The 23,359-nt window shown below is 37.1% G+C and overlaps 1 protein-coding gene across 2 annotated transcripts in view; it reads left to right on the forward strand.

The window, feature by feature from the left end:
* tfr2 (transferrin receptor 2) overlaps nucleotides 1-16,700 on the forward strand; it is a 74,230-nt gene extending 57,530 nt beyond the window's left edge. For both annotated transcript variants that reach the window (XM_039747128.1, XM_039747129.1), the window contains 4 exons: nucleotides 773-857; nucleotides 1,217-1,444; nucleotides 8,750-8,890; nucleotides 10,782-16,700. In XM_039747128.1, coding sequence (XP_039603062.1) covers nucleotides 773-857; nucleotides 1,217-1,444; nucleotides 8,750-8,890; nucleotides 10,782-11,024 — 697 coding nt within the window. In that variant the 3' untranslated portion in view covers nucleotides 11,025-16,700. The remainder of the gene's footprint in view (nucleotides 1-772; nucleotides 858-1,216; nucleotides 1,445-8,749; nucleotides 8,891-10,781) is intronic.
* The last annotated feature ends 6,659 nt before the right edge of the window (nucleotides 16,701-23,359 follow it).

The following is a 23,359-nucleotide window of genomic DNA, read 5'->3' on the forward strand; positions in this document are numbered from 1 at the left end:
AAAACAAAAATAATAAAACAAGAAAATCTATGTATGCTTTAACAAAAAATCTTTCTAAAAAGATGAGTTTTTAGATTCCGTTTAAAAACGAATGTGTACTGATTTTTGTGGAAGTATCTATTTAACAGTATTTTAGTGAAAATGTGTTGTGTTTTGCATGTTTTGAGCATACAACTAAATAACGGACATGTGGGCTATGCAACCTGGGAGCCATGAGATTTTGTTTCTTTTTCCATGGATGTTTTACCATTGAACAACACTGGCCACCTTTGGCTTGTATTATATCACAAACATTTTATTATCTCTTTTCTGCATGGAGACATGAGATAATATTGTTTTCATAGGCATCACAACAAATAACATAGGGTAACATATAAAAAATATACATTTTTATGGAATATTCTTTTAATGTGTGAAAATATTTCCAGAAAGGAACTAAATGCCTTTTTTCTTGTGTGAATAGCACAAATTTCACTAGAAGTGAAATGCAATTTGTTTTGCACATTTTTTTGTAAATTTCTCTGTGAATTCAATTTCAGGTGAATCATTTTGCTCATTACTTACTGTTTATCACCATTGCACAGTGTGGGCAGGGAACACTAAAATGAACAAAAACAAGTATTGACACGGTGACAGTGCCTATAGGATTAGTGGCTTGCTCAAATTCTCACAGTAAATAAACAGATTGACTTCTACTTGCATCTTTGGGGTATTTTTTTCAGCTCTTTCTCTCTTATGAAAGACCAATGAAAGCCTTTTTTCTGTCCTACAGAATCAGACCTCTTTTCCTAAACAGTGGAGCATACAGTTTTACTGCATTTGGAGGTGTACCAGCCATGGAAATAAGTTTTAAAGAGGTGAGAGATTGGGATTAGAGAGAAAGAGTTGGATAGTGAAACTCACTGTTATTTGTAGCTTTGAATAGGATAATGTGGACAGTCACTCTATTCTGAATGTAAGGCAGATAACATGTAAATCAGCAACATCACTGGAAGAAAATATGGGGAACTAAATTCAGGATAGCACCAAGAGGGTCATGGTAATCTGTGACAAACCACAAATTCACGAAGAGTTGAAGCAGAAACCTTGACAGCTATTAGAAAGTATGTGGATGAGATATTGTGACAACCCAGTAAGTTTGATAGAATAACTGATCTCCTCACATTTGCAAAATTTTTCTATTCTTCTGTAAAGTCTACAACTTTTGTTTCCACAGGATTTCCGCCAATACCCATTTCTTAACACAGAGTATGATACTTTTGACAACTTGCAGTTGCTACTGGAAGGCCGATTAGCTCTTGTAGGCCGCACAGCAGCAGAGCTGGTAGGCCTAATGGTAATGAAACTTGCTCATGATCACATCCTACCCCTTGACTACTCTTGCTACAGTGAGACCACCCTGCAATTCAGCACTCAGCTCAACAAGTACTCTCGAGAACTACAGGTGAGAACCAATGAAAGCATTCCCAGCATTTATTATCCAAAGAGTTTTGTTGATTCCTACATGAAGTTGTTTAAATTATAACAACATGGTGCTTACATGCTGGTTTTCACCCACAATCCAAAGACAACCCTTTAGTTTTGTTTTTTGACTTTAAATTGGGCTGTGTTGAGTGACTGTGGGTGAATATACCTTATGACTGAGTAGCATCCAGTCTATGAATGGCTCTTGCATGGCATCCTTTTCTACATACATTACAGCTACTATTGATAGCTACGCTACAAAGCAATCACATTTACAATATATACAGTTAGATGTCAGAATCTGCATGTTTCATCTGTTTAAAGGTTTGTACTTGCTCTGTTATATATATGTTAAATATTATGAAGTGTACTAGCATACAATTTGGTAATTTTGTAGCAGTTTTGAAAACTATGGCTTATTGAACATGAAGCCAGTGACGACCTTTAGTTCAATTCAGAAAACGTCTGATAAGGTGACACAGGTCAGAAAGTATTTCATAAGGTGCCTCATAAGAGGTAGGGCATCAAACTAAAATAAGTGGGAGTTAACTGTGTTGTGTGTAGATGGGTGCAAAATTGACTCAGGCACAGGAAGTAGAGGGTCATGGTGTGAGGAGCCCATTAAGAATTAGGTAATGTTAGAAGTGGTGTCCCTCAGGGGTCAGTACTAGGGCTGCTGATATTTTTAAAATATATAAATGATTTGGATAGGAATGTAAGTAACTGGTTAAATTTGCAGATGACACCAAGCAATATGGATTGGCAGATAATATGGAATCCATTGAATCACCACAGAGGGACATGAACAGCATATGGGCTTGGGTAGATTTGTGGCAGATGAAATTTAATGTAAAGAAATGTAAAGAATTACATGTAGGAAGTAAAAAGATTAGGTTTGAATACACAATGGGAGGTCCAAAAATTGAGAGTACGCCTTATGAGAAGGAGTTAGGAGTCATAATGGACTCAACACTATCAACTGCCAGACATGGTTCAAAACTGTTAAGAAGGATAACAGAATGTTAGGTTTTAAGCACCCTGATGTGTAGAATACAAGTACAAGGAGGTTGTGTTCAAGCTTTACCATGCACCGAGGACACATCTAAAGTACTGTGTTCAGTTTTGGTCTCCAGGCTACAAAAAGGACACAGCAGCACTAGAAAAAGTCCAGAGAAGAGCGACTAGGCTGATTCCAGGCCTACAAGGGATGAACTGAGATGAAAGGTTAAATGTGCTGAGCCTTTTCAGTTTAAGCAAAATAAGATTACGAGGAGACATGATTGAAGTGTTTAAAATTATGAAGGGAATTAGTCCAGTGGATCAAGGCTGTTATTTAAAAATGGGTTAATCAAGAACACAGTTGAAAACTTGTTAAGAGTAAATTTCGCACAAACATTAGGAAGATTTTTTTTACACAGAGAACCATAGACAAATGGAATTAGTTACCACGTGGTGTAGTAGACAGTAGGACTTTAGTCAAAACTCTACTTGATGTTATTTTTGAAGAATTAAGTGAATAGGACTGACAAACATTCTGAACATTGTTATCTGCTGTTAGAATAATAAAAAAAATAACAGTATATTTATATATCACTTTTTTAAACACAAAGTCTAGAATGTGCTAACAATCTAAAATAATTAATAATAATAATCATGGAACCAATTCTAAGAAATAAGCAATGAACAGATTTTCTTACTAGTGTGAGATATTCCTTCAAACTTGTCAGTCCAGGGACTCTGACATCAGTATTCTAAAATTGGTAGATTTTCAATAGAGCTCTAGGGCAGGCTGGGGTAAAAGGTGTTACATGAATTCAGAGTAGATGACATAAAAATGATGCACAAATTTCTCACTGTCACAAATTGAGAGCATGATGCAGACTCAGAATATATTATACTAGCAGAATACCCGCGCTTCGCAGCGGAGAAGTAGTGTGTTAAAGAAGTTATGAAAAAGAAAAGCAAACATTTTAAAAATAACGTAAGATGATTGTTAATGTAATTGTTTTGTCATTGATATGAGTGTTGTTGTCATATCTATCTATTTATATTATATATACTGTATATATATATATATATATATATATATATATATATATATATATATATATATATATATAGCAAAATACCTGCGATTGGCAGCGGAGAAGTAAAAAGAAAAGGAAACATTTTAATAATAACGTAACATGATTGACAATGTAATTGTTTTGTCATTGTCATGAGTGTTGCTGGCAATATATATACACACACATCTATACACATACATATATACAGTTATATATATATACATATACACACATACATATATATACATACTAGCAGAATACCCGCGCTTTGCAGCGGAGAAGTAGTGTGTTAAAGAAGGTACGAAAAAGAAAAGGAAAAATTTTTTAAATAACGTAACATGATTGTTAATGTAATTGTTTTGTCATTGATATGAGTGTTGTTCTCATATCTATCTATCTATCTATCTATCTATCTATATATATATATATATATATATATATATATATACCCGCGCTTGGCAGCGGAGAAGTAGTGCGTTAAAGAAGTTATGAAAAGAAAAGGAAACATTTTAAAAATAATGTAACATGATTGTCAAAGTAATTGTTTTGTGTATTTGGCGGCAGCGTCACAAAGTTATTTTCGTCTAGCTGCATCAGAAAATGTACCACGACGTCTGACAGTTGCCTTTTTCTTTTATATAGTATAGAGAGATGTGTTCGCTGACGTTATGATCGGCTTTTGGGGACAGTCGCGGTGGGTCTTGTGTAGACTGGTGAGACGTCCCTGCCATTAATCGGCTGTGATGGCACGTGCAAAAGAAAGTGTGAATTGCCTTAATATTATTTTGCCGTGGTGTAGAAAAGGGGTCCCGTGTTTGCACTTGTCTGGGCTATAGCGCAGGGGAGGATGAAAAAATTAAAAGTGCTCACTTTGACTTAAGGCAGAAGCGCAGTCAGCGTCTCAAAGGCCGGCACAGCTATGCACGCGCTGGCTGCTCGACTTTTGCTTGGCAGGAGACCACAGTTTTTGCAGACTCGTTCATGATATCAAAAGTCTCAGCGATCTTTGGAGGTCATTCATATATTATATGACATATATATATATATATCAAAAACCCGCTAGCGCAGAGAAGTAGTGTGTTAAAGAAGTAATGAAAAAGAAAAGGAAACATTTTAATAATAACGTACCATGATTGACATTGTCATGAGTATTGCTGTCATATATATGCCTGCCTAAATAAGTCACCCTCGCTTTGCTCTTACTTTTTTACCGTTCATTTAATCATGGCTAGTGGCGGAAAAATTATAAAATGGAAGGAGGATGGCTTTACCAAAACAATTATTGATGGCGAATCGATTATTTATAAAGCTTGAATTGGTGATCTGTTTTTCTGTGTTAACCTCATATTTTTTCATACTTCTTCTCAAATTAAGGTGGTGCGAGGGTAAAATGAATTGGGATGCGCTGATCAATGTAATCTGCTTGTAATGCAAAATGTGATTAAATGCATTATTTTTTAACGCGTTATGGAGCACATGCATCGAAGCTTCTCAGCTGTGCTTGTGCTAAGAAAAGGAAAGTTTTTAAAAATAACGTAACACGATTGTCAATGTGACCTTTTGTAAGTAGTGCCTGGAGGATTCAGTGTGTAGAAACTCTAGAGACAGCGTGTGTTTTAACTTGTGGATTTTTCTGTGAGTATTTGGTGGCAGTCTGACAAAAAAAAACTCCGCCCCCCACGTCATTCCAGCTCAACTCCATTACAGTTAATGGAGAAAAATACCTTCCAGTTATGACCATTAGGCGTAGAATTTCGAAATGAACTTTTGTAAGTAAGCTGTAAGGAATGAGCCTGCCAAATTTCAGCCTTCTACCTACACGGGAAGTTGGAGAATTAGTGATGAGTGAGTGAGTGAGTGAGTGAGTGAGTGAGGGCTTTGCCTTTTATTAGTATAGATAAAAAAACATAGTTTTACAGACCTTACTAACGTGGTCAAAAGTTAGCCCTAGATTCTTAATGTAGTTGTTAGATTTTAAAGAGAAGGAACCTTTATTAAAATACTATGTTGTTTCTCTGAGATTCAGTAGCAAATACCTCTTTTTGTCCCTATTTATTTCCTAAATTTTGAGACAGTCTCAAATGAATGCCATCTGAGCAGTCAAGTAAAGTGCTCGATTAAACACGGCTTCCGTTTATTAAGAGATTATAGAAAGTTCAGGATGTGCAGTTTGAATTGCATTTAAGAAACAGTGTGGTAAGTTGTTCAGAAAAAAGGTATACAGGTGCCGGTCATAAAATTAGAATATCATGACAAAGTTGATTTATTTTAGTAATTCCATTCAAAAAGTGAAACTTGTATATTAGATTCATTCATTATACACAGATTGATGTATTTCAAATGTTTATTTCTTTTAATTTTGATGATTATAACTGACAACTAATGAAAGTCCCAAATTCAGTATCTCAGAAAATTAGAATATTGTGAAAAGGTTCAATATTGAAGACACCTGGTGCCACACTCTAATCAGCTAATTAACTCAAAACACCTGCAAAAGCCTTTAAATGGTCTCTCAGTCTAGTTCTGTAGGCTACACAATCATGGGGAAGACTGCTGACTTGACAGTTGTCCAAAAGACGACCATTGACACCTTGCACAAGGAGGGCAAGACACAAAAGGTCATTGCTAAAGAGGCTGGCTGTTCACAGAGCTCTGTGTCCAAGCACATTAATAGAGAGGAAGGGAAGTACAAGATGTGGTAGAAAAAGTGTACAAGCAATAGGGATAACCGCACCCTGGAGAGGATTGTGAAACAAAACCCATTCAAAACTGTGGGGGAGATTCACAAAGAGTGGACTGCAGCTGGAGTCAGTGCTTCAAGAACCACCACGCACAGACGTATGCAAGACATGGGTTTCAGCTGTCGCATTCATTATGTCAAACCACTCTTGAACAAGAGACAGCGTCAGAAGCATCTCGCCTGGGCTAAAGACAAAACTGCTGCTGAGTGGTCCAAAGTTATGTTCTCTGATGAAAGTAAATTTTGCATTTCCTTTGGAAATCAAGGTCCCAGAGTCTGGAGGAAGAGAGGAGAGGCACAGAATCCACGTTGCTTGAGGTCCAGTGTAAAGTTTCCACAGTCAGTGATGGTTTGGGGTGCCATGTCAACTGCTGGTATCGGTCCATTGTGTTTTCTGAGGTCCAAGGTCAACGCAGCCGTCTACCAGGAAGTTTTAGAGCACTTCATGCTTCCTTCTGCTGACGAACTTTATGGAGATGCAGATTTCATTTTCCAACAGGACCTGGCACCTTGACAAAGTGCCAAAACTACCAGTACCTGGTTTAAGGACCATGGTATCCCTGTTCTTGATTGGCCAGCAAACTCGCCTGACCTTAACCCCATAGAAAATCTATGGGGTATTGTGAAGAGGAAGATGCAATACGCCAGACCCAACAATTCAGAAGAGCTGAAGGCCACTATCAGAGCAACATGGGCTCTCATAACACCTGAGCAGTGCCACAGACTGATCGACTCCATGCCACGCCGCATTGCTGCAGTAATCCAGGCCAAAGGAGCCCCAACTAAATATTGAGTGCTGTACATGCTCATACTTTTCATGTTCATACCTTTCAGTTGGCCAACATTTCTAAAAATCCTTTTTTGGGATTGGTCTTAACTGATATTCTAATTTTCCGAGATACTGAATTTGGGACTTTCATTAGTTGTCAGTTATAATCATCAAAATTAAAAGAAATAAACATCTGAAATACATCAGTCTGTGTGTAATGAATGAATCTAATATACAAGTTTCACTTTTTGAATGGAATTACTAAAATAAATCAACTTTGTCATGATATTCTAATTTTATGACCGGCACCTGTACATAACCAGGTATAAAGGACTTTCTAAAAAAAATATAACATACATTTAATACAGCTACTATAAGAACCTGGAGACATGATTGTTCTTTGCACCTATCGTATGGCCTTTTGCATGAGACCTGCTTGGTGCCATTTTCTGTCATTCCAGACCATTCACAATGTATTCAGACCCTTTTACTTTTTTACAGACTATACTATGTTGCAGCTTTATGCTAAAACCATTTAAATTCATTTTTCCCCACATCAAGTAACACTCAGTACTTTAGAAAGACAAAGTGAAAACAGTATATGAGGATCTGTTTCAAATTCATTCAAAATAAAAAATAATAAAATGAATTGTTTTAATTGAACTCCTGGGCTAATTAATTAACTGTTATTTCCCAGATTCTGTGTTCAGGGAACAACATAGAAATTAGAAAACTTCACCTGTTAAAAAAATTGTTAATAAGCACTAGAAGAGTTAAGCATTTAAATCTATAGCAAAAATAGAAATATTTCTAAATGTCTTATAAATGTAAAAATCATGCTGCTGTGCTTTTCTGAATGTAGAATAAGAGAAGGGGAAAAAAATATCATCTAATTAAATGAGATCAGTGCTGTCAATTGTTGTCACCAAATAAGAATTTGGCTGGAAGAAAAACCTGAAGCCACAGAGCTTGGACTTAAACACAACCAAACATTTCTGGAGAGACTTGAAAATTACTGTCCACTGGTGGCCTCCATCCAATCTGACAGAGCGTCAGAGGATTCGCCAATAAAAATGGCACAAATTTCCAGATCCGGGTGTGTGAAGCTTATCATATCAGACCCAAGAAGACTCCAGGCTGGAATCACTGCCAAAGGTCCTTCAACTAAGTATAGAGGGTTTTGGATACATGAATGAACTACGATACTTCAGTTGTGCACTGTCTTTGAATTTTGTGTTTTTATATATCAGGACATCACTAACATTCATCTATTCCACAGCCCTAATTGTCACAGGTTCTGTTGTTACACTGCGATAGTTGCATGCCTTGGTTATCAAGTAATCAAGTGTGCTTGACTAGCAACATTCTGCTCAAATTACTTTCCTAGGTGATATGGAAGAAGTAAGGGTATACATACTTTTATACACATGACTCTGCAAGTTGGCTTATTATTAATTGTACAAGGAATATGCATGTATAATTTTTTACTTGAACTTAGATTAATCAAATTTTAGGGCTTGGCGAACAGTATATCTTACTTATGTCTTGGCATGTAAAACTACACAACAGAACAAGGATTTGCATACTTCTTGAAACTCCTTTGCCTTTTAATACAGCAACACATTTCAATGCTAAGAAACATTCAAATAAAAAAAAAAAACAACTAAGTGATCTGATATCTCATCTCATTTTCTATTAATTTCTGAGCAGGCTCGAGGTTTGACACTGCAGTGGATCTTTTCAGCCCGTGGAGATTACAGCCGTGCTGCAGATCAACTCCGTAATGCCATCCTGAACAGCAACGAGCATGACCATAATTTAGCACGCATGTACAATGTGCGGATCATGAGGGTGAGTGTGCTATGTGTTTCTCTACTGGATGAAACTTTTTTTATTAGAATGGAAACTTTGAATTCATTTGCTGTGGTTTACCCAAGAAAGTTCTGTGTCAGAGAATCTGGAAAGAGAATTGACAGAGCGGTGCTTTGCTGATGACAGAAAGATGTTTTGACATTAGCCAAGATGTACTGCAGAGTGTAACTTCAGTATTGATTGATGGCAGAGGATGAGTTAGCATGCAAACAAGTAGTAACATGTTTGATGCAGACACTGAGCTTATCTCTAGCCAATATGCATCCATCGGTGATGTTCACTTGCAGCTGTGTATTAGCGATGTGTGACAGGAGGCATGCTGTTAGGAACATCTGCAATTGTAAATAATAATGAACAGATGTATACCAAGCATCAAACTGTAGACACCACAGTAGAGATGATCAACCGTAGCTTTGTCAAATTCAAGTAATTCCACAAGTACTACAAAAAGTAGATCTTTGAGGAGACACCTTGAAAATATAATCTTTTCTTTGGGACAAATCAAGGCTGTGATTTGTACTTTTGGGCAGTAGTTTAGCACTTGGTGTTCTTTACAAAGACAGATGCTCATTAACCTTAGAACTGACTACATTGAAGGAAGCATTCAGTCACTTGAGATAGCAAATTTGTCTTAGGCTGTTACCAAAAAGGCTGAATAACCTTTGCTCTGCCTTTTAATTATTTTAATCAGCTCTTGTGCCACTATATTATAAAAGGATTTGGGTACTTAAATGATTAGAAATCGTTAGCACTAGGTAAAGAAAACTGGAGTGTTGTAATACATTATAGTGTATGCGATTGATTTGTAGTTTTGGAAGTACAATTTTGGGAGAAGTTTTTAGACACCTGGATAGCCAAATATTCATCAATGTTTAGTATTGATATAAAGGCTAAGCATATGCTGGTAAAGCTACAGAATAGTTAACATTCCTACTATAGGTTATTATTCCATACATCCATTATTCAACCCGCTATATCCTAACACAGGGTCACGCTGGAGCCAATCCCAGCCAACACAGGGCGCAAGGCAAGAACAGATCCTGGGCAGGGTGCCAGCCCACCACAGGACACACATACACCTACCCACTAGGGACAATTTAGGATCGCTAATGCACCTAACCTGCATGTCTTTGGACTGTGGGAGGAAACCGACACAGACATGGGGAGAACATGCAAACTCCATGCAGGGAGGACCCGCGAAGCGAACCCAGGTCTCCTTACTGTGAGGCAGCTGCGCTACCACTATGCCACCGTGCCGCCTGGTTATTATTCTCAATATTCTAATTAACAGTACTCTGCCCAAGTATTCAAGGCATTCACTTTCTCTAATTCTCATTGACCATTGACCCCAAAAAACTGCGATGTGCACTAAATCCAAAAGCATTCAATAAGCTTCAGAAATATGTTTACAGATGTGAGTTCAAAACTGAACCAACAAATATGGCGTGATTTCTGGTTTTGAGTTCTTCTGGCAGGAGAGGTGGGTCCTGGTGGACAGACACCGGAAGTGATATCAGGAGTGTTACAGCCATTAATCATCTGGTCTGTAGAGGGAGAAAGATAAAAAGACATTAGGACACAGTCTTACCCAGTCTTAGTGAGTATGGGTGGGTCCAGGTTTTGTGATGGATTGGTGCCTTGTCTAGGTTTCTTTCCTGCCTTGTGTTTGATGTTGCTGATATAACCTCCTTCATCCCACAACCCTAAATTAGATAAGCAGGCATTGAAGATCATTGAATGAAAGAACATCCACTGCTTTCTTGCTCCCTTTATTCTCTGTCACTGGACATTTGCCTGTTAGATGTTATGGAGTGTAAGTAGTAAATAAACTCTTCATAGCTGATCATTGGTGTTTTGTGACCTTTTCTAGGTGGAGTTCTACTTCCTGTCACAGTATGTCTCCTCCACTGAGTCACCATTTCGCCATATCTTGCATGGTCGTGGAAATCACACTCTGTCTGCACTCCGTGAACACCTGGCTTTACTGCGCACCAATCCATCACAATTTGACGAGAACCAATTCCGAAGACAATTGGCCCTTCTGACCTGGACCCTACAAGGGGCAGCCAATGCCCTCAGTGGGGAGGTCTGGAATATCGACAACATGTTTTAGGTTTTTCCTTTAGTAGGCACCTGGTTTGCATTGCCTTACTGTTTGTAATAATTCTCAGGACCAGTAAGTCAAATTATTCAGAAGATGTACAGCATGTAGCATAACCTTCTCAAATCTGTGCACCCCTGTGAACCTGAGTTACTATAAACTGTTTTCAGTAAGTTTCATTATTTTTTCAGGAAACCAAAATGTTTTAAAAACTAATCAAATGAAAACAAGGTATTCAGTGCTTTGTAGATTTCTTTTTTTAGACGTGTACCAAGGTCAAGAAAAGTCTATAAATAAACACATGGCAGTCAACTGAGCACCCTGAGAATTATCCTACAAACAAAGGCAATGACACCAATCACGTGTTTTTTGTATGCTGTGTTTTCTGACCTTCTATTCCTGTTCCTTATCTTAACTGCCTGATTTTCAAAAGATGGTAATATTAAATGTTTTAACAGTTTCAATGATATCCATATTACAAGTCAAAGTTTGTATGACTTATATTATTGTATTTAAAAAGTTTGGCACTAATTACAGATTGTGAGCATTAGTGCCCTGCTCATCCAATTAGCTCTTTATGTTTTTCTCCATGCTTTAAAATGGAGACTGTAAGCTTCATAGTGTAATCTAAGCCAGGTTGGAGCTGAAACTAGAGGGGTCATTTTAAGATATCCAGAAGCATTCTACCCTAATGTCAAACTTTCCCCCATCCAGAAAAGATTATCTGACATTGAACTTGGAAAAGAAATCTAAATCCTTCACTTCTGTAGGTGATCCTGAAGCATTTTTAATTTGCCCTTTTGAATTACAAGCGGAAAAAACAAGGACACGATTCAGTGCCTATCCCCACAGTGTGTGTGAGTGTGAGACATGATGTTATTCTACATTGTTTACTGTACATTGAAAAAGGTATTTTACATCTATCAGTCAACCCGAGACTTTAACTTTTCAACAGTGATCCTAGAAGAAAATCCAGATTTAAGATTTGCGATGAGTTCATATGCTGACCCAATGCTGTGTGTTCTGAAAGACCTTTTTAGGCGCCCCGGACATTAAATTTTTCATCCCAAACCTCATTTATATTAATTGACCAGCTTAACCTGTAATTTTGATGATTCTAACTTTACAAAATAACAGATGATATTTAGGATGTTTTAATGAGTCGTGAACAAACAATGCATCTTAATTACTGTACAGTGAAAAATCCACTGTTTTCAATGGTGGGTAATAACTGACCCAAAAGCACCTATCAGTTTTCAAAAATATGACAATTGAAAGATATTTGCTTTTTCTAATCTTAGGTTACTTTACTAAACGCTTTCACATTTTTGAGTGGAAAAGATACCATTTTAAGGTGTCTTTATGGGTTGTGAACAAACAGTGATACGTAACATTTACTAAAGTTTATATTGGGTCAGAATTGACCAGTCTTCAAATGTGTAGCATTTGTATAAAAAAATAATATTTGGAAAAAGTTCTGCTTTTTGTAAAGTTACGTCACATTACTAAAAGCCTTTATGTTTCTGAGTTGAAAAACTGATGTGAAAGACATGGCATGGTAAAATTATGTAGAAGCTGTGTAAATTATGAAATTTGGTGTACTTTTACTGATTTCAAAGACATTGTAAAGATTAATTACTTGAAGGTTATACTGTATATCATTATGGCAGCAACTGGTATAAAATTGTTGCCTTGCACAGGAGCAATAACAATTTCTGAACAACTACTCTATAGGCTAACGTTTAACAAGGGCATTTTAGAACTTTCCTAAATGAGATATTTAAATTTGTTTAATTTGAAATTAGATATTTTGCAACATGCTACAATCTCCGAAATGTAGAAACTTTATAAACATTTGAGTTCCTTTTTTGAAAATCAGGTCATTAGTTTTTCTATTCAGCCTTTCTGTTTGTCTGTCAACAGCCTTTTCTTTCTGGTCAGCTTTTAGGAGTAAGAAGAAACCTTGATCTCCTTCATCAGTTTTCCTCCTATTTTTTACTGCCTTTCTTCAAAGAACATTCCAATTGCTTTCAATGTCTTTATATCTGGAAGATTTTAATTATTTAAAAACATCTCAATAATTTAACAGATCTGTACTTGGATGCACTAGTTTTGCATAAGTCAGTCAGTTAATCAATTTCTAACCCACTTAGTCCTGAATATGGTCATGAGGGTCTCCTGTCCCAGAATAGCTGTTTACTGCATAGGCAAGGTCAGAAGAGCCCACCCTAGAATTAGTGTTGCTAACACTGGACTCAAGCCAGTCCATTGTATGTCTCTAAATTAAAGCAATTATTAAATGTTAAATTAATTCAGTAATCACAGTGTCAAATGCCTGTGTCTTAGCTTTTATAATGAGTCAGTTTCTTCAAAATAAAAAAGCTCATCAGTAGTAAATCAGAAGAAAAGCAGACGGAGAGACAGAACTAGAAAAGTTTAGGTAGGCTATCAGAAGTTTGTTTATTTTGCAATGCCATTCATCTAGCACACCAGTGCGTACTGTTTTGCTGTGCCGAAAGCTTAAAAATTAATTATGACAGTAAGCTGTTCTCTAAAGTGCCTGGATTAGGTCCATAAGTTTATTATTTTTCCTTAAATCACATTCCATGATCAGTAATTTCAAACATGCATACAAACCTCAAATATGATTTATATTGTCCTTCATGTTTCCCATCAGATATGATGCAGCATAATTTATTCAGACAATGTCTGTTTAGTTGATTTAGCCAGTAAGACTTCACAATACTTGCTTAATTACTGCCACAAGTTTTAAATCCTAATCCTAAACTTAACACATTCTAAGTCATCCACATCTGGCTGCCATAAGACTCGGACTTATCTGTCTTGCTTCTCCTTTGAATTAATTAATGATGAGGAGACTTAAACCTTGTACGGCATTTGCTTAATGACACTTGTCATCATAAAAGTGACACCACTTTTACATTAACAACTTAACAGTTGAACACCAACTAACTGCCTTCACTTTCTTGATTCCTACGGAACTCATTTGCTTAACCATAGACTTTAGGTGGCACATGGTGATAAAATGTACTTTTCAAAAACTGTACGGTCAATTATTATTACAAAATGGTATTGTAAGTATGGTTAGGAGATAATGCAAAGATCACAGTGTGACCAGACAGGTACAATCATTTTTTCTTGGACAAAACAATAACAAGTTGTCATTAAAAACAAACAAAAGAATCTAAAGGATATATTTTAGAGAATTGTAGAACAGAAAGGAATGAACTGTAAAGTAGTCTCCAGAGTAAGTGATGACCTTTGAAAAGGTGCACATAATTGGTATCATTCTGAACTAGGATATCATAAGTTAAAACTATACGATTTTTGAAAAGAACAGGCTATTCACACCGACACAGTTCATCAATATCTCCACTTAAAAAAAGCCACTGAGGTTTGAAGATCTTCAAAGTTCTACACTACTATTATGGAAGGACAGGCAAGCAACAATTCCACTGTGGTCTGTACGGGTGACAATGCTACTGTTACTACTGCTTAGTAAGTTATCCTTAGTGTATCTGTTGTTATCACACCAACACGTTATTACCAGGAAATGAAACAAAAAGACAGCGTATGATAGTATGTAAATGATATCTCTCCTTTAGAAATGCAAGCTACAGAAGGCATCATAATAAAGACTTTAGTGTTCACTTACAAATAGACTTAAGCTGACATTGTGCAACCATGTTTAAGATTCACAATTGTAGTGTCATGATAAAATAATACTCGACAGATTAAACCTCGGTATTAAGCTAAATTGTGTTCATCTTTTGAACCTATAGTCTTTCTAATGCTATTGTTTACCTTTTACTTCCAGACTTACCTGCTGATGTCTCTGCTTTGATTTTCTTTGACTTCTTCTTTGTCTATTAATTTTCTTTTATCAGTGCATTATATTGATAATGTGTGTCATATTATTTACATTTTTATGTTTTTTGAGTATATCACAGTGTATAATTTTGAAATGTCTGGTGGCAGCTCTATCACCTTTCCAGGTGTGTCGCTAATTGTTGTTAATTTATCAGTGACAGTGATCACTATAAATTCTTTTTTATTGCCAAGTAATAATGAAGTCGTTACGAATGTAAACAGTAATTATCGGGAGCAGTGCCTTCCATAATTATGACAGTTATACTGTCGTCCAATCAGAAAGCAGCATCTGCTAACAATGAGGAGTAATGTCAGAGAGCTGGCACACAGGAGAGCTGTAATTCCCGTGTCTTGTACCAAATCATAATCTTTAAAAAATTGTGTTTCAGACAAGAACAACAAAAAAGCTGTTATGCTGACAAGTGCTATTAGACAAAAATGAGAGTACTGTATCATGGTTATAATATTGATGAACAGTACTGAATTTGTTTTTTTAATTTTCTGTTCATTTTGCTTTGCTTATTTTTATTCAATGAAAAGAGGACTCCAGAATGGAAATTGCTTGATTTTTAGTCTTTGTCATCATTGTCTTTTGTGGCTGATGATTATTAATGGAAAAGAACTTCTAAGCCCAAAAGAATAATTTCAATTATAAAAATTATATTATTCTTGAAAAAAAACTTCTCTATTAGTTTTAATTTTCACCATATTTGAAGTTTTGGACACCAACCTGTACAGGAGGTGATGTCAGCGTGTGCTGTGTCTTACTGATTAATACTGCAATAGAAAAGACAAGGCACACTTTTTTGTGTATGTGTATGTGCCAAGAGTAAATGAATTACTAATTAATTTACTCTAGCCGCATACAGACACAAAGTTATTAATAAAACCTAATAATTATTAACAATACAATCTGAAAACACTGAACCTTATTGATTCTATTGCTGCACCTCACCTGGGCATAGAGCAAACCCAACATCAGATGCCATTAATAATGTTGCTGGTTAATTTTTTTTTTACTGTATTGGCTTTTTAAGAAGAACCATAACTGCTTCTGATGTTTGCTTATTGATGGACCTAATTTGTGTCTGAATAAGCCCTTGCTGACTGTTACAGGTTTGCCTAGCCCAAAGCATACTGGTTGATAGAAAAGCACTTTGAAGCTGTTAATGAATTTATGATGTGTCAGTGGGCCTAACTCCCTCACATTACATATCTGACCCATCAGGAGACATATAATCACTCAGCTCAGCATCTGAGCTAAACAAATCAATAGATCTAAAAATAATCACATAAAAATCGTATTGTTCTTGCAGTCCAATGTTAATTGAATTCCTCATGTATTCATCAGTGCCTACTCTCTGACATTGCTACAGGCTGTCCACCCAGTACTATTGGAAACCAGCAGCACCAGTAGGTCATTCCACATATTTGGAAAGTCACTATTATTTATTGCAAGGATACTACTTCACTGTTGTATTAGTATAGGACTTCTTTGGTGGCATATTAAAATCTACCTGGCTCATTTCCAATGCTGATTTGTGCATACAAGAAAAGTAAAGTTGCTTCTTTCCCAACAGATACATACAGAAAGTATGCTTAAAAACATTGGAAATGATTGGTTCTGCTGAGTCAAGATGTGCAGCCTTCATAGAAGTTGACAAAATTATTGTTGTTACTAATACAAGTACTTGTGCATGTGTGCAAATGTCTTTTGTTCCAGTTTACTAACATGCTTGTGTACCTGATGCTGTTGACTTCCAGAACAGAATTTAATAAAATTCACTAAATACCATAGTTTATTGACCTTTTATTTAATTCTTCTTCTTCTGCAACACTCTTGGTCTCAGATTTTTGAATGGCACAGAAGGGTTTGTTATTGCTGTTTTTTTTTTTTCCTGGATATACATTAAAATAAAGTTGATACACTTTCTGAGTATATTTCAGTTTCACTCGCAAAATAAATTGTGTTTCATTTACAGAGAAAGTTATTCCATTCTCATATAATGAGAATTCTGCATGCATCTGCCTTTCATTTAGTATTTAAATGAATATCTCAAATAAAAAAAAATCACCAGAAGTGTGCATATGCTCCACTAGGATAAGGTGGTTGCTATATAATAGTATGGGTGGGAGTTTTGGCAGCTTTACTATATTAAAAAACACAGTAATGTTTATGATGGTGCATTTTACCATGTCTTTGTAAGGAAAATATGCAAGAAGTCACATTTTTAGTATGGAACAGAGGGATGAATAGAATTGATTTTATTAGTGTGGTGTGAATTACATGCCGATGCAGAAAACAACACATCTAAACAGAGAAATGTGAACAAGGTTTTAGTAATCAATATCCCATGTTTTACTCCCTAAAAAAAGAAACACCAATTCATTTGTCAAGCTCATGATTTTGCCTACTTGCTCTTGTGAACATGATCTAAAATTACTTGAACTCCTCCTCTTAGTGCAGTCATTGTAGCCAGTCATGGATTGTACTTTGTGTTGCCATTCCCCTTGGACAAATTTGCCATTACAGGATACGTTCAGTATTTTTTAGGTCGGATTTCTTCATAATCATGGTATGTATTAATTTTCTACTTGACATTTTATTCTAAAATTATATTTTTTATAAACTTTAAAAATACCTTATCTATCCTTGCAGTTTGCAATTGTGTTGTAGGTAACAGGATCCAAAGTAGAAAGAAAAACCCTAAAAACTTACCAAATATGTCTGTTTTGAAATGGTAGAGGTTTTGATTTAAGAAAACACGTCTTCCTTGTTCATAAGGAATCCCTGTGATAATGGAAGGAAACTAGAAATTATTATTTTTACACAGATTCTTGGTCCTTGAGGTAAGGATACGTTGATTGCTTGTTTGTTTGCTTACAGTGGCCATCATGGGTGGAACCCTTTACAAGTCAGTATGTCTTGAGAACAGTCGGGGTGAATCCCTGCCTGCCCTTTCTGACTTTCCTGATGTTGTCCCACTACCTCTTTCAGCTTGATTGATAGTCACTTTCAATGGTGTCTCTGAATTCCTCCCACACCCTGGTTTTTGCTTCCCTGACCCACAAAGGTATTTTGATCTGTTTGTACCTATGTGTTGCTTCAAGATTCTCCCATACTAAATATACGTGGAAGACCTCCTTTTTCACCCTGAAAGCATCCCCCACCTCTGGTGTCCACTCCTGGGTCTTTGGGTTTACACCTCAAGAGGTACCCATAACTTTCTATAATCGAGGCTTTGAACAAGGTGCATTCGGATTCTATGTCCAAAGTCTCACCCTGGATGTAGAAAAAGCTGTATTAGAAGTTGGAGTTGAATGTCATCTGAACAGGGGCCTCCACCAGATGTTCCCAGTCAACCCTCACCACTCACTTTGGCTTTCCAGGTCTGTTCAGTCATCTCCCCCACCATCTGACCCAACCCCACCAGGTGAGACACCACACTGAGACAATCTGTTTATATTCCTACTTCCAGAAATAGAATTTCTGTACAGGCAATGCTATCATTGACTGATGATGCTGCCTTTGCACAGGTACAAGGATTCAGATCAAACCTTGCCAAGGTGAATTTTTGTTTAATATTGTGTCTAGCTTGGTCTAGACTTTCATTGTCATTTAATTCAAAGGTGGCCAAATGTGAGCTGTAACATGCTGTGGAAGAATTTGGAGCATCTGAGAAACAGATCCAGCAGATCCTAGCTAGACAATCATGTTTCGTAGAGGAGAAAGCTCAACCATTAGAAGAAATTCTCATTACGTGCAATTGAATCTGCAATATCAACTCCATGTCATGCCACTCATACCCTAGGCCAAGTGAGCTTTACCCCCACTCCTGCTCAAGGGGACAATGAAGTCTGTGAGAGTCAACAACGCAGGTCTCTGTGTTTTGTCAAACAGTCATCACCACTTAGAACTGTTTCAGCCATCTATGCTCTCCCACCATGCCTGAGGATTGTGGTGATGTACTTGGAATTGGAGATTTAGTTGTTCACCAGCAGAGCTTTCAGTCACCAAACCAGGGTGCATACGTCCAAGATGTTGAAACACATGCCCCAAAAGTCTTTAAAATGTACAAGACCAGGACTACTAGGGCAAAAGCATTGCATGCAGTCATTAACAATATTCAGTACCAACAATCGTTATTCTCTTATTTAAGCCATGAAGGGAAGGACCCAGGCTGAAAAAAATCAGTATTTCTCGACCACTGCCCATGCTAAAAAGATTGGATGAAGCCTACCTTGATAAATGAGTTTTCCTGGATTCTCTAAAGACTGCTGTCGTTAAAGCCCTGCTTTAATAAAATAATCTCTCTTTGTTAACTTTCAACCTATTTATAACTTGCCTTTTTTAAGTAAAATTCTACAAAAAGCAGTTTTTCAGCAACTAATTTTCAGTTCGGAAAATTAGAACAAATCATATTCCAGAAATGACATTAATTACATTTTTAGATGATCTGTGGATTAGTTCTGAAACAAGCCACATACTGTTCTTGTTCTCCTAGACCTGAGCACAGTATTTGATACCACAGACCACAGTTTTCTCATGAATCACACTAGATAATAGGTGGGTCTCTCCAGCAGTGTCTTAAAATGCTTTCAGTCTTATTTAACTGATAGAAAATTCTCTGTTAACTGTGAAGATTGTAGTTCAGGGATCCTTGATATTGCATACGGTGTACCAGGATCTATTCTGGTCCCACTGTTATTTTCCATTAGGGCAGATTATCTTCAAACAAAAGGTGAACTACCACAGCTAAGCAGATAAAACGCAGCTTTACTTATGTATAGCCCTGATGACCCTGACGCTCTGGGATCTCTGACCCAATGTCTTTCTGAAAGGTTGAAAGAAACAATAAGGAACAATTGCCATCTGACTACAACATCAGACTCATCTTTAGAGACTTATTAACAAATCTAGCTCTAGTTTACCTATGACATGCAACTGTGTCATGTCCTGTAAGTACATGTACGTATTGATTTATTCTTCTTTTCTAATTTTGGTAAGACATTTATTCATTTCTGTTATTATCTGTTTTTGACATCTGTTTTTTCTATTCTCAGAACTTTTTTCTTTGATACCTGAAAAGCATTTTTAGCATGAAAATGTGCACTAGAGACAAATGTTGTTGTTTACACCAGCTTGATTTCTGGGCCTTTGAAACTATTGTGGTGGTGTCATTGACAATTTTTCTGTGTTATCATGCAGACAAACCATCACCATCAAAGTGTTTTTGTTTTTTTCTGAGTGGGGGGTTTGCCCCCCGCTCACTTCGCTCACCAACCCCCAGGCTGGCGCTATGTGCTTGCCAGTTAGTTTGAAGGTGAACTTAGAGTCAGGTGTGTTCAATCAATGGGATGCCAATCAGGTGTGAGTGGGTACCCTGTGTTATTTAAAGAACAGGGATCTATCAAAGTCTGCTCTTCACAACACCTGTTTGTGGAAGTGTATCATGGCACGAACAAAGGAGATTTCTGAGGACTTCACAAAAAGAGTTGTTGATGCCAATTAGACTGGAAAAGATTACAAAACCATCTCTAAAGTGTTTGGATTCCACCAATCCACAGTCAGACAGAATGGAGGAAATTCAAGACCATTGTTACCCTCCCCTGAAGTGGTCGACCAACAAAGATCACTCCAAGAGCAAGGCGTGTAATAGTCAGCGAGGTCACAAAGAACCCCAGGGTAACTTATAAGCCACTGAAGGCCTCTCTCACATTGGCTAATGTTCATGAGTCCACCTTCCTGAGAACTCTGAACAACATTGGTGTGCATGGCAGGATTGCAAAGAGAAAGCCACTGCTCTCCAAAAAACATTGTTGCTCGTCTGCAGTTTGCTAAAGATCATGTGGACAAACCAGAAGGCTATTGGAAGAATGTTTTGTGGACGGATGAGACTAAACTAGAACTTTTTGGTTTAAATGAAAAGTGTTATGTTTGGAGAAAGGAAAACACTGAATTCCAGCATAAGAACCTTATCCCATCTGTGAAACATGGTGGTGGTAGTATTAATCTTTGGGCCTGTTTTGCTGCATCTGAGACAGGACGGCTTGCCTTCATTGATGGAACAATGAATTCTGAACTTTATCAGAGAATTCTAAAGGAAAATGTCAAGACATCTGTCCATAAACTGAATCTCAAGAGAAGGTGGGTCATGCAGCAAGACAACGACCCTAAGCACACATGTCGTGTAGCCAAAGAATGGTTAAAGAAGAATAGAGTTAATGTTTTGGAATGGCCAAGTCAAAGTCCTGACCTTAATCCAATCGAAATGTTGTGGAAGGACCTGAAGCAAGCAGTTCATGTGAGGAAACCCACCAACATCCCAGAGTTGAAGCTGTTCTGAACGGAGGAATGGGCTAAAATTCCTCCAAGCCGTTGTGCAGTAATGATCAAAAGTTACCGGAAATGTTTAGTTGCAGTGTTTGCTGCAAATGGGGGTCACACCAGATACTGAAAGCAAAGGTTCACATACTTTTGCCACTCACAAATATGTAATATTTGATCATTTTCCTTAATAAATAAATGACCAAGTATAATATTTTTGTCTCATTTGTTTAATTGGTTTCTCTTTATCTATTTTTTGGAATTGAGTGAAAATCTGATGATGTTTTAGGTCACATTTATGCAGAAATATAGAAAATTCTAAAGGGTTCTCAAACTTTCAAGCACAATTGTATATACTGTATACACACTAGCCGTCCCCCGCAGCTCTGCCCACGTAGTAGTGAAACAGGATAGTGAGAAGCACCCTGCCCAGTTCCCTACTCCTGACATCACGCTTCCCCCTCCCCTTGACCCCCAGAACCTGTCTCGGATTAGCGTGAATATATTGCTCCTGCATGCGAACTATGATGAGAGAAGTCGAAAAATCAACCGGAATGTTCAAGCAAATTATAGAAAAAAAAAAACAGACCTAATCCAAAATTTTAAATAATTGCATTTAGTCGTATTTCAGTGTTATCACACTTTAATTGTGATGTGTGCACTATTCTAGGGTTCTATTTGTATGTGTAAATTTATTGTTGAAATTTTATATATTATCAAAATTCAATAAAGAGTAATTGTTTGGTGTTTAAAGTTACTGTTATGATACTATTCTAGATTTTAACCTGCCGATTTTGAAGTGAATGAATCAGTCAGTCAGTCATTCTCTAACCCGCAATATTCTAACACAGGGGTCTGCTGGAGCCAATCCTAGCCAACACAGGGCACAAGGCAGGAGCAAACCCCAGGCAGGGCGTCAGCCCACCACAGGGCACACACATACTACGGACAATTTAGGATCACCAATGCACCTAACTTGCATGTCTTTGGACTGTGGAAGGAAACCGGAGCACCCGGAGGAAACCCACGCAGACATGGGGAGAACATGCAAACTCCACGCAGGGAGGACCTGGGAAGTGAACACAGGTCTCCTATCTGCAAGGCAGCAGCGCTACCACTGCGTCACCATGCCACCCCGTGAGGGAATCAGTGATTTAAAAATTCATATCATTAAGGTGCACTGACCGAAATAAATCAAATCACTAAAAAGAATTGTTTTGAACATCACTAGTTGTAATGTTTTCAGTGATTGAATATGCTGGACTGGAGTCATAAGAGATTTTGAAGGCTAATGCATGCCCAGCAGGGGTCATCTTTTCTCTATCTGGCACAGGAGAGAGAAAGAGCTGTGAGCGATTGTGTCAAGTCTTTTCAATAGCCTAGTCTAATTTGTGCATGTGCTATTTTTTTTTTCTCACTTTTTTGATTTTTGATCTCATTTCTTTTTTTGTTCCCTTTAATTTTGTGTGAATTGTTAATTTTTCTTTGCTATTTTTTCATCATCTTTATTTCAAGCCACTGTACATATTGTAAATATTCACCATCACATATTTTTGTTTATTGCTGTACATAATTATATCCTGTGTCATATCAGAGGACTGTTTTTATTTTTTGGAAGTGAATGACAATGGATTTGCTTTCTGACATTGTGAGTAAAGAACATTTCTTTTGGGACATACACTTTGGTCTGTGCTTCTGTTTCATTAACCACTAATCCATTCAGATATGACTACAGTTGTGTGGAGTTTGAGGGAGAGCGTAGAGTGCCAGAATATGGGCATCACAAACCCAGAATCACTGGCAAGTCTGTTTTGATCGTATGATGTAGTGGAGCCCCATCCAAGCTTGATTTCAATGCTATGTAGACAGCCTTCCAACTCTGTAAGCGTGTTCATACAAAAAGTGAACAACAGATTACCTTAACTTCATTCAGAGATTTACCTGGAATAGATCCAGGCTATTAGGAAATATTTTGGACAGCTTCTTACCTTGATTTCACTTAAAGATGGCACTGGCAATCTTTTCGCCTTCTGAAACAGCCTGGTCATTTCATCTCTCAGGACGTGCTTTGAATCTCTTCTCTAAGCACTCATATCAGTTTCAAAAATGGCACACAAAACATACTTTA

This window comes from Polypterus senegalus, chromosome 3 (assembly GCF_016835505.1).
Source record: "Polypterus senegalus isolate Bchr_013 chromosome 3, ASM1683550v1, whole genome shotgun sequence".
NCBI lineage: Eukaryota > Metazoa > Chordata > Cladistia > Polypteriformes > Polypteridae > Polypterus > Polypterus senegalus.